The sequence below is a fragment of the Canis lupus genome, chromosome 37 (assembly GCF_011100685.1).
Source record: "Canis lupus familiaris isolate Mischka breed German Shepherd chromosome 37, alternate assembly UU_Cfam_GSD_1.0, whole genome shotgun sequence".
Lineage (NCBI taxonomy): Eukaryota > Metazoa > Chordata > Mammalia > Carnivora > Canidae > Canis > Canis lupus.
In genome coordinates this window covers 943,276-955,477 of record NC_049258.1, presented here as the reverse complement: position 1 = coordinate 955,477, position 12,202 = coordinate 943,276, and the positions used below count along the sequence as shown (strand labels likewise).

Below are 12,202 nucleotides of genomic sequence, written 5' to 3'. Positions count from 1 at the left end.
AGCCTGCGAGAACACCGGCCACTCGACGGGAGAAGGCCCCTGGGAAAGAAACACTGCCTCGGTTCCCAGCAGTAGGCAGCAGCGTCCCCTCGATGCCCCAGGGGTACCGCGGAGCCGCCTCGGCAGAGGCCCAGGCAGGAGGAAACGGGCTCCGTCGGCCTCCTTCGCTCGCTGTTGCCACCACGGCCGGAGGCCAGGAGGCCAGGAGGTGAGTGTGGAGGCGCGCAGCTCCAAGGAGTGAAGGCCAAGGACTCCTCCTGTTACAGGCAGGCGGGGGCCAGAGGGGTGAGGTGGTGTCTCCCCCTCTGTGGCCATGAGGGAACACTAGTTCTCGGGGTGTACGAGGCCTCCAGAAGAGCAGCTTGTGAGGCCCCGGTGGAACAAAGGGTGCAGGTGCCAGGCGTCGCAGGGGCCCGAAGGCCGCCTTCCCAGCCTCCCCCCTCCCCCGGGCTGGGGGCTTGGTGATGGTCCTAAGGGCTCCCGCCGAGGGTCTGGGGAGGGTCAGTCGGACAGTGGGCTCCGGTAGCGTGGCCTGTCCTCAGGTCTCTGTCCTTCCACGGCCTCAGGAGAGCTGCCCGAAGTCCCAAGGCTTTAAGGTCGTGCGGATGACACGTGTCAGGGGGAGCATCCGGACGGACGGGCCAGGCCTCCCTGGTCAGAGGCCGCCCCGGGGTGCGGGGCTGACCCCATGGGGCTGTGCCACCCTCTTCTGGGCAGTGCGTGTGGGGCAGCAAGGGCCAGGACTTCACTTCTGTTGTGCCCGAAGCTGGGGATCTGGGGAGCACTTGTCCTCCAGGCTCAGCCGGGGCTCTCGGGGGTTGGGCCCAGTGACGCAGGCGCTGCACTCCCGGGCCCTCCTGGTCTCGGGCCAGGAACTCGACCTCCACTGGCACAGGTGAAAAGAGGCCACCGGGGTACAGGCCGCGGCCCCCCCAGGGAGGCCGAATTCCTGCGTGGATGGCACACGGCCAGCCCCCGCTCCTGGCCCCCAGCGCCTGGCCTTGCTCTGCGCCACAGCGGGTCCTTCAGCACGCAGCCCAGACGTGAGCTCCCTGGCAAACCTCGGCAGCACCTCCCGTCCCACCCGCCCCTGCCAGGGAGCCGCTTCTCTGCACCTGGCACGTTTCTCTAACTCTAACACACTAGTAATTTTGTGGTTACACATCCAGCTTCCAGGACACACGGTGGGGCCTTGGGGCCTAAGTTAATATTTTTTATTACATTTTATTGCATTTAGGATAGTCCCAGCCTACTGCCTGACTCTTGTAGCTATTTATCCGAATAAAATAATAGGAAAAAATTTTTTTGATTTGTAACAGCATTTATTTGTTTCCTCTTATAAAATGTGTTGTTCCTTTAACCATTTCATTTAAAAAGCTCTCTTTTGCTCTCTTAAGTCATATATGTCCTCTTCCATGGAATTTGTATTAAATTAGTCATATATGTCCTCTTCCATGGAATTTGTATTAAATTAGTCATATATGTCCTCTTCCATGGAATTTGTATTAAATTAAGAGGAGAAAAAGATGTATGTATATATTATTACAATATCTTTTCTTTTCTGTGGCCATACCAGTTAGTGGGTTTGTTTTTTAACATAGACTCTGCACACTCTGGCACCAATAAATAAAGCAGTTAAGGATCCTGCCTCATAAAATAGGACCAGAGATGGGAAATCCTAAGAACTGTGTTGCATTCACCTTGTTATCACATCATTCTTTCCTATAGTCCTTATTTAGTGCTTTGTTACTCTTAAATGGCACAGTGCTGAAGTATGCGCTCTATCTACCTCAGGGCTCTTCCAGAGTTCTAATAATTATAAACCATAACTTATTATAAGACTAAATTTCCATTTTCTATTATAAACAGAAATCTCCTTTCACCAATTATACCATGGCATCAGGCCTGGTAAAATACCTTTATTTAGAGTATGTATATATTTAAATTTCATAATTATAATCTGAATATAAATTGTATCTCCTCTCAAAAAGGATAGTTTTCTTCCATTGCTACAACGGGATTTGATGAATGGGCTGCATTGTGTATATTTTGTTTAGATGTATGATAATGAGTCATCTTAGATGTCATGATGAGAAATTATGTTGATTGTGCTGTACTTGTATCCTCAGGTTTAGGGAAAATGAAAATGGCGTCTGTAAAGCTAATGAAATTCTGTATCATCACAGACTGCTCAGTACAATTAATGATTGAGGAGCCTGGGCCATCCCAGAAGACCTCAACTCTGACAATCTTGTCCCGAACCTTCATTTTAATCATCCTGCCAACCACCAAATGGTTCAGCCAAGCAGTTAACAAAGGTCCTCAGTATATAGTCTAGATTGTATGTATGAGCTAATATGGCAATGAGCTTTGTACAGAAATCCAGCTTTTTTTTTTTTGCACTCAAGCCACATGGCAAGAGCCTCCTAGAAATTTCTTTTCAAAGTTATCTGTTGAAGGGAAAACAGTCCAGTGAAGCAAAGAAAAGAACTCTGGTTAGGTAGGATATGTGAACCTATTTGAAAGGTTCATGGGAAAAGAATACCTTGACTGTAAAGCTTTAGTTGTAAATCACTAGATGTGATAAAAGAAGCCGAAGGAACAAAATAATTTTGACAACCTTTTGTTGATGAATACAGTTAACCTACAAACACCAAAATCTTTAAAAAATAAATCCTTTTATACTTAAAACTACCTTCGGATGTACATACTTAACAATTGTACATAAAGTCTATTCCAGAGTTCCTTTCTCTCTGTTTAATCACCGGGGTGTGGGACAAATCCAGCTTTGTTTGGCTCAACAAACACAGAGTACTCAGAGTAACCGAAGAACCAACCCCCCTGATGTCACCTCTTCCTTAACAACCACTTCAAAATCATATAAAACAGTAGGCCTGCCCTTCCTTTCAGAGTCAGATGCTCAAGGTCACTAAGCTTTACGTAGTCATAGCTCAGTCAGGTAGAAAAAATAATTCTAATTCCAGCTGTTAACTTACCTTGAAGAACTTCCATGGGGAGAACAGTCCAGGCATTTTCCAGGTAGGAAATATAAATATAGCGAGCTGTATTGCAGGCCAGACCAATGTAAAGAACTCTTTAAACAAAAAAACAAAAAACAAAGGGAAATAAGTTGAGGCCCTGTAGGAGACATAAAACATGCAAGTACTACGTACATTTCCCCTGCCCAAACCATCCATCATCCAGCAGCGTTTAAACGTAGGAGTCAGGAAGCTAAAGAACAACTAAATTTAACCATGAACTCTTAGAAATAAGAACACTGCTTCTAACATATCTGCCCTCAGTCTTTTCAGAATACTTAATATAAAAGTGAACATCACCCTTCCTGAAATTTAATTAGTAGCACAGCCAATGCTTTTTAAAGATAGTCTGGGCACACTGCCATCTGTAATGACATTAGTGGCCTCCTTCCAGGTGGCTGTAGGGTAAATATGCTTGGGATTATAGCTGCTTCACGAGGATGGGGGCAGGACAGGATAAAAATGAGAACGTGAATATGAATGTGGTCTCACATGCAGTCCCCAAAACACCAAGGAGTTTTACAAGGAGACTCTCAAGGTCGTGAAAAACTATCATCCAATGATGAATAATAAACTATTTGGAAATCAAATACTTGTTCCTATCAGTTCAACTGATACATCTTCACTATTTAAAAATAAATCTATGATATAATCCTATGCTTACCAAACTAATAAATGTACATCAGCATCACTTCCCCCCTCACAAGAACCACCACCAAGATTATGAGAAAAACAAAGTAAAGGCCTTTAGGGGTGCATCCAAGCATAGGGTTACATTCTCGTTCTGAACTGGACAATCTGGTTTAGAAGCAAATGGTGGCTGGTGCTTTGTACAAGACACAGCCTGATGGTACAGAGTTCCCTTTCTAGTTTGTTTTCCATTTTCTGTTAATTTTCCTAATCTTAATGCTTTTCTTTGTTTCAAAATTCAAGTGGATGAAAACTTGAAGGTAAAAGAAATAAGCCAATATGACAGTGGTAATTTCCTAATCTTGCTCAACTATATTTTTATATTAAAATCATTCCAGTAGGGGATCCCTGAGTGGCTCAGCGGTTTGGTGTCTGCCTTTGGCTCAGGGCGTGATCCTGGAGTCCCGGGATGGAGTCCCCTGTCGGGCTCCCCGCATGGAGCCTGCTTCTCCCTCTGCCTGTGTCTCTACCTGTCTCTCTGGGTCTCTCACAAATAAATAAATTGCTTCTCCCTCTGCCTGTGTCTCTACCTGTCTCTCTGGGTCTCTCACAAATAAATAAAATCTTAAAAAAAATAAAATACAATAATCATTCCAGTAAACACTGTTCTCTTTTCCCAATATTGAATCAAGGAAAGGAAAGCTCTGAGGCATCCAACTTGTATTAACTGCAAATGTGGAACAGAAGAATGGGAGAAAAACAAAAAAGGGTTGAGGGGCAGAGATGAGATAGGAAATGTATATTAAAAGGGATTTAGGGGAACTTCAGTATTAAAAAAGTCTGGGTTATAGTATTCTCTGGACGTTATATTCTTTGTACTTTCATGTTTTAAGGAAAAAAGTCTATGTTTCAATCCTGTTTGATAAAAAGTTTCCTGAACAGACTTACTACAGATCCATCAACTGGGGTGGGGTCCCTCTGCTAGGAAACAACAGCAAAGACCAAAACAAAAACCCGCAGGAAATTACAGTGCAACATACACTGCACAAACATACAAGTTCCACAAACCTAGGTCTCCTTAGGCTCTAACCTAGCTCTGTTGAGGACCTTGACACAGCCTAACCCACTGGTCAGTAAACCGCTCCTGTAAAGTTTCGGCTCTGCAGGTCTCTTGCAGCTACCCACCCTCGCCACCATAGTGCAGAAGCACCCGCAGATAGTACGCACGTGAATGAGCAGGGATGGCTGTGTTCCAGTACAATTTGAATTATGAACAGTGAAATTTAAATTGCACAGACAGTTGACCTCTGAACAATGCAGAGGTTAGGGGTGCTCATGCCCCCCTGCACAGTAGAAAATCCACATGTAACTTCTGACTCCCCCAAAACTTAACTATAGAAAGTCTACTATTGACTAGAAGCCTTGCCAATAACATAAACAGTTAACACATATTTTATATGTTATATTATATATTACATTATTAAAATAAGCTACAGAAAAAATTAAGAAAAACAAAAGGAAAATATATTTGCCGTACTGTATTGAAAAACATCTATTAGTGGAGCCTCATGGTTGAAACCCACGTTGTTCAAGGGTCAACTGTAATCTTTATGCATCACAAAATATTATTCTTTGATTTTTTTTTTTTCAACCACTTAAGAGTACAGAAACCGTCCTTAGTTCTGGGCCGTACAAAAACAGGTAGTGGGGCAGATCTGGCCCAAGGGCTGCAGCGTGCTGACCCCTGCCACGCTCATTAGTTCTCGTTGACTTTGGCTACACGTCAGATCCACTCAGGTAACCATTAAAAACAACAGCCGTCCAGGCCTCGCGGCCGGCAGCCCAGGTCTCTGGTGGGAACCCAGGCATCGCGCCTGGGACACTTCCCAGTGTGTTCAGATCCGGAGCCCGTGTGAAGAGCCATGGCTCTAGCTCAGTCCAGGCAGCTCCCAGGCACACTTTCCCATAATCTTACTCTCCAAAAATTTTGGCAAAACACCTTCCTTGTGTTCATATTGCACGTCCTGAACCTCTGGAGACCCTCTCCGTCGCCGTGGCCACGGTCACCGCACGCAGGCCCAGGCCCAGGCCCAAATGCCCGGCCAGCGCAGTCTAGGGGGAGGCTGTGCTGAGCCTTCAGACCTCGCCCCGCGGAACCCGGCGCCTGCGCGCAGCTGCGGGGGCCCTCCGGGCTCAGGGTGCCCCGAAGCCAAGCGCCGTCGGCTGGGTGCCCTTCCCTTGCGGCCCACGTCTCTAACCTCGTGGCTCACGGCCTTCAGGGCCACACGGGGCCCCAGAGAACACGCAGACCGGAGCTGTGCAAGGCGTCTCTTGACGGCCTGCGCCCCGTCCCTCCCACGGGCAGGGACGGTGACACCTGCGCCCGGTGCGGATCCAGCGGTGACTCGGGCGCGGCGCCCCAGGAGCACCGCGGCGGCAGGATGCAGGCACTGGGGTGCCCAGTGCCCTCCACGGCCGGCGCGCTGGGGCGGGCGGTGCCGCGGGCCTGACCCCGAGGAGGGCGACCCCGCGACCCAGGAGGTGAGCCCCCGAGGAGGGTCGCGGAGGAGCCGCCCGCCCACGCCTTGGCCCCAGGCTGGAGGCTTCCACGACCGGCGGGGACCCCGCGCCCGGCAGCACGCCCGGGGCAGGACACGCCGACGCGGCCTCTCCCCCGCGTGCACAGCCGGTCCGCGCACTGGACAGCGGCGCGCGCGGGGTCCCGGACGTTCCGGGCGCGGGGCTCCGAGCGCTTCCCTGGGAGACACGGACGCCCGCTGGGTGCCCAGGCCCGCGAGGCTCGGACGCCGCCGGCCTTGGGCACCGTCCCCGCCTCGCGACCCACGGGCGGCAACACACCGAGGCCGCCGCGGGACGGGGCCGCGTCCACTGCGGCGGGCGGCGCTCAGGCCTGGGCCGGCAGCGCTCCTCAGGCCGGGAAGGAAGCCGCCGCCGCCGCAGGGAAAGAGGGTGCTGCGGGCCGCGGGGCGGAGGGGGCGGAGGGGGGCGGAGGGGGCGCAGGGGGCGGAGGGGGCGCAGGGGGCGGAGGGGGCGCAGGGGGCGGAGGGGGCGGAGGGGGCGAGGGGGCGGAGGGGGCGCAGGGGGCGCAGGGGGCCGCAGGGGGGAGGGGGCGCAGTGGGCGGGGGCAGGGGGGGAGGGGCGCAGGGGGGGGCGGGGAGGAGGGGGAGAAGGGGCGAGGGGGGCAGGGGGGGGAGGGGGGGGAGCAGGGGGCGGAGGGGGGAGGAGGGGGAGAGGGGCGGAGGGGCGCAGGGGGCGGAGGGGGGAGGGGGAGAGGGGGGGAGCGCGGGGGCGCAGGGGGAGAAGGGGGCGGAGGGGGGCGGAGGGGGGCGGAGGGGGGCGCAGGGGGCGGAGGGGGCGGAGGGGGCGGAGGGGGCGGAGGGGGGCGGAGGGGGGCGGAGGGGGGCGGAGGGGGCGCAGGGGGCGGAGGGGGGCGGAGGGGGCGCAGGGGGCGGAGGGGGCGGAGGGCCGGCGGCCCCGGGCGGCCTCCTCAGCCGGCGCTCCCAGCCGCCCCTCAGGAGCCCTCGTGGCCAAGCCTGGGGCGGGGCTCCCCACGGGCCGCGTGTCCTCGGCTCCTCCGGGGTGTTCACCTCGCGGCCGCAGGCACCCATCGGGAAGGGGCGCAGGAGGCGCAGCCGCCGACGCACACCCACGGCCGCGCCCCTGTGGCCGTCCAGCCGCCTCGGCGCGCCCACCTGCGGGCAGGGAGGGAGGCCGCGAGGGTCCCGCCTCGAGGGCCGCCCGCCGCCACCTCCTCGGGCCCACACGCGGGCACGAGGGCCACGGCCGGCCTTGGCAGAGGTCAGCGCACCCCGAGGGCGCAGGGTGAGGCGACCTGAGGGAACTACGGCAGGCGCGGGACGCCGCCGCCCTGCTGCGGGCACGGGGAGCCCCTTCCGCCTGGGGACGCCCCGCACGGTCCCAGCGGCCGCGGTGCCCCCGTTCCACGCGCCTACCAACATCCGTTGCTTCCGAGCTTTGGATGTCGGCCCAGGGCCAGGCGACACGGCAGGTGGCGGAACACATGGAGCTGCCGCCGCCCAGCGAGGGGAGCATCTGGGGCCGGCCATCCGGGCGGCCTCCGCCCATCTCCTGATCGTTACCGACCGTGCTGTCAGGCCTGCGAGCTCTGCATGTTTGGACACGGACCCTTCACTGGGTACGTCGCTTAGGAGCCTCTGCTCCCGGGCCCCACGCGGTCTCCTAGTTTTGTGGGTTGCTTCCTTGGCTGTGCAGCGAATGTATTTCTGATAATCATGTAACAATAAAGATTTAAAAGGTAAAAGAGAGGGATCCCTGGGTGGCTCAGTGGTTTGGCGCTTACCTTTGGCCCAGGGCATGATCCTGGAGACCCAGGATCGAGTCCCACGTCAGGCTCCCAGTGCATGGAGCCTGCTTCTCCCTCTGCCTGTGTCTCTGCCTCTCTCTCTCCCTGTGTGACTATCATAAATAAATACAAAAATTTATTAAAAAAAATAAATAAAATAAAAGGTAAAAGACAAACTGTCAAATTAGACACAAGAAAGACAACTATAGGGCAGCCCGGGTGGCTCAGTGGTTTAGCCCAGGCCCTGGATCCTGGAGACCCGGGATCGAGTCCCACCGTCGGGCTCCCTGCATGGAGCCTGCTTCTCCCTCTGCCTCTCTCTCTCTCTCTTTCTCCTTCTCTCCCTTTCTGTGTCTCTCATGAATAAATAAATAAAATATTAAAAAAAAAAAAAGAAAGACAACTATAAAAAATCCGGGTTAAAGTAATACAAAAAAAAAAAAAAAAACAGAAGAATTCAGCTCTCAGGCTGTTTTGAAAGTATCTTGAAGTTCCTGTCCACATTAAAGAAGCCAAAACTGACCGAGATCACGGAGTATGCATTTGGTTTAACCCCAATCAGTAAGGATGTTTTCAAAGAAAAGAGTCTGACCCTATATCAAAAACTTAGCAAAATGCTTTTCTATTTTTGTCTTATAATATTTAGATTTTATCATCAGCTGACCGCAAACTCCTTGACGCCGCCATCTAAAGCAAGCTAGAAATCCCTACAGACTGGTAAGCAGAGCATTCTAACATTTATGTCAGAGAAGGAAGAGTCGTACAAGTGTGTGTGCACTTACGTATGAACAGAGTATCTCTGGAAAGACACACTGAACGTCATGACGCTGATGGTCTCTAGGGAGGAGGACCGGGAAACTGTCCCAGGGCTGGGAGACGGATGCGACCAGAGATCTTTAATACTTCTTGCATATTTTCCCATGCGTCTATCTACTCTCTCACAGAATGAATAGAACTCAGGCACTGTGCCTCATGTAGCGATAAACAAACAGTAAATGATGTATGATGTTTGACCAATAGTTCTCCAACCTGAAAGGACCATTATCTGGATCTCTATTTTGGCTTAAAAACAATATGACATCCTAGCTAGTAATGAGTATCATTTCTATCTTTTGAATTCAAAAGATTCAATTGTGCAATCAGGTAAGAGTAAACCATACAGACACATCAACAGTTAAAAAAAGCACATAAAATAATCAGCTTTGCCCTTACTGTATTCTTCTGGACAAAGGAAATGGCAGTCTGTAGAGAGAGCCTTACGGAAAGTGCTTATTTGCGGCAAGGACCACTTGGTTCATCACAAAGTGTATGTAACACAATGGGAGCCTTGGGATCAACACTTCTGACGGAAACAAGATTCCACTCTAGCACATCTTTCTGGCAGCCTGTCTGGCCCAGTGCTCTGCTCTCTCTCCTCCAGCTACGCATGCTCCACACCGGGTGTGGTCAGTTGCCTGTCACGTTGGCTGGTTCTGATCCCCAGTGCTTGGCATATGCTGCATGCCCATAAACGTTCACTCCCTAGACGGAAAGTACGGATACTCTACATAGAACCTCACTCAACTAATACTGAACGCGCTGCACTAAGTGCCAGGGGTATGATGGTGAACAAGAAGGAACTACGCACGTGTTATGCTTATAATTTTATGTGTGTGTACATAAGAGATGGGTATGTGAAAGAATAAGCTGACCCACGAAAAGGACTTAGAACTAGGATGGTTAAAAAATGGGTGCCCGGGGATCTCTGGGTGGTTCAGCGGTTTAGTGCCTGCTTTTGGCTCAGGGTGTGATCCTGGAGACCGGGGATCAAGTCCCACGTCGGGCTCCCCACATGGAGCCTGCTTCTCCCTCTGCCTGTGTCTCTGCCTCTCTCTCTTTCTCTATGTGTATGTTATAAATGAATAAATAAAATCCTAAAAAAAATGGTTGCCCATATTTGGCGCCCTTTGTGATTAATGTTAATAGGCTACAGTTGAAGATACACATTAAGTCATTTATGACCAAGCAGTAGTTCAACGAAGAGCTGCCTGTGGTTTATTTGGGACATCCTGCAACATCATGCAATGCATCTTCAACACATACGCACAAGCAGGTAACAGGCTTCTTGGGTCCCCACAGGCCTATCCCACTAGAGGACTGAGGGTTAGCACACATGCCACATGCTCAAAGAACCAACGGCACTCACACACCGACCCAGCCCAGGCAGAGGACCACCAAGAGAGACACCGCGCCACTAAGCTTCTGTCAGTATGCAAGCGGAGCTGCCCACTGACCCACCCTGTAGAATAGAGCGTAAGAACCGTATCGTATGTCAGAAGAGCTAAAGGAGGAAGAAGACTTCATTTACCTACGTTTTGTGCAGCTATCGATACTTCCGTTTTTTCTGTTAGAAAAAGAAAAGGTGAAAGTGAAGTCTGAGCCTCCGTTGGTCTTAAGTCATTCTTTACCTTGTTGCCTCTAAATATCTCCTATAATAATCCTATCGTTTCCTGACAAGAATCACTGGCATTTGGTACAGGAATGAATTTGAAAAAGGCCTCAAGAGTCTTAGCTGACCTACGCTACGTTTGAGGGAATTAAGCAAGTTCATCAAAACGCAGGCTCAAGGAGTATCCCGGCAGCAGCCAAAGGGGACAACAGTCTCCCAGGTGTCGACTCGCCAGGCCACAGCAGAGGGGAACAAGCGGGCGACGGCTGACAAAGGAGCCAGAATCAGGAGGGCAAAGAACAGGACGGGGTCCGGAGAAGACGCTCTGTGGAGACTCGGCGAGCGCCCGGGAGGTGACGCGGTAAGAGGAGGACGCTCGAGTGCGTAAGGCCCTGTCCTGCTGCGGAGGACGGGGCTGCATTCCCGGTGTCCCATGTCCGAGCCGAGGTGGTGTTAGGAGGCAGCCGGGGGCGGAGGAGGGACCCAGGACGCTGACCGCGGGCGGCAGGGCACGGAGGTGAAGGACCAGCTGCGGGCCGCGTCCCCCGAGCCCCCGTCAAAGGACACGGACTGCCGTTGACTTGTGGGTCAGACAACACAGTCCCTGCTCTGCCCCAGCGCCCGGGGACCGCCCTCGGAGGCGACCCGCGGTCACAGCTACCCTGGCGGCGAGCGAGCTCCGCGTCGTCCGAAGCAGCCAAACGGGGCTGAGGGACCATCTGCCAAGGATGGGGGGACGCGGCGCGGGGGCCCGGCGGGGCCGGCTGGCTCGTGATGGGGCTCCTCTGAGACCCTCGCCCAGCGGGGCCGCCGCCTTCCTCCCGTGTCCTCGCGTGCTCCCCGCCTCCTCCTCCCCACGGCGTGGGTCACGCCAGAGCGGCCGCCGGATCACCTCGGGTCAACCGACTGCCGCGGGAAGGCTGTCTCCAAACGCAGCCACGCGGAGACACCGCCACTTAGGAATTCCCAAGGGACACATCGCAGGCCCCAAACCACCTCCAAGGCCACCAACGGCTCCAACCGACCGAGGCCCCGAGAGCCGGCGGGCGTCCTCCCCGAGCCCTGCCCCGGAGCCGGAGCCTACGTGGGCTGCGCGCTGCCTGGCACTGGCGCTTCCCGGCGGGGCTGCGGTCTGCGCGCCCCCTGCCAGCCCGATCCTGTCCGCTCTCCCCGGGAGGTCTCCCAGGGGATCGCCATTCGCTTTTCCAGGGGCTGCGGTGGAGGCCGGGCCTCGCCCCGCGGCCAGGGAGGCGTCTGGCGGGCGGGCGGCGCCGCGGGGCACGGTGGCCCGACGCGGAATCCGGGCGCACACGTGCTGGAGGCCGACGCTTCTCGGGAACGGTCCCAGCCGCGCCGGCTCTACGTCAGGGATTCTGAAACCACTGGGCAGGGCAGCCGAGTGTGTCGCCAGGTCTGTGTGAGCCGGGACAGGAAGACGGCCAGGGCCGAGGGCTCCCCTCGCGGCTCCCCAAGTCCCCTCTGCAGGCCCCACCTCGCTGACCAAGACACTGGGCCAGGCCACAGCAGGGGACGCACGGCCCGGCCGTCTGCGTAAGTGGCTTTGTGCCCATTTCTGGCTTCTCAGCAAAAACCACGTGGAGGCGGAGTCCCGGTGGGGGGGTGGGGGGTGGTGGTGAGGAGGGAGCACAGGGCGAACCCGCCGCAGCGCCAGTCCCCCTCGGCGTCAGGCCTCAGCGGAGCCACGGCATCCGGTCCGACCCCCACACAGACGAGGCCGCCGAGGACAGCGAGGCAGGACGG

General features: G+C 54.3%; 1 protein-coding gene and 1 long non-coding RNA gene across 23 annotated transcripts in view; one reads left to right on the top strand and one right to left on the bottom strand.

Moving 5' to 3' along the window:
• Positions 1–12,202, bottom strand: part of MFSD6 (major facilitator superfamily domain containing 6) — a 69,259-nt gene that overhangs the window by 19,421 nt on the left and 37,636 nt on the right. For 16 of the 18 annotated variants that reach the window (XR_005385064.1, XM_038585160.1, XM_038585161.1 and 13 more), the window contains one exon: positions 2,997–3,094. Coding sequence is in view for 17 of the 18 variants with exons in the window: in XM_038585160.1 (XP_038441088.1) it covers positions 2,997–3,094 (98 nt within the window). In the remaining variant the exon portion in view is untranslated. Of the gene's footprint in view, positions 1–2,996; positions 3,095–3,173; positions 3,337–11,525; positions 11,654–12,202 lie in introns of those variants that run through there. The other 2 variants (XM_038585166.1, XM_038585168.1) reach the window with 2 other exon arrangements.
• LOC111090013 overlaps positions 7,656–12,202 on the top strand; it is a 45,471-nt gene continuing 40,924 nt past the window's right edge. For 2 of the 5 annotated variants that reach the window (XR_005385069.1, XR_005385070.1), the window contains exons 1-2: positions 7,656–7,845; positions 8,660–8,730. This is a non-coding gene — a long non-coding RNA (uncharacterized LOC111090013). Of the gene's footprint in view, positions 7,966–8,659; positions 8,731–11,715; positions 11,993–12,202 lie in introns of those variants that run through there. The other 3 variants (XR_005385075.1, XR_005385071.1, XR_005385072.1) reach the window with 2 other exon arrangements.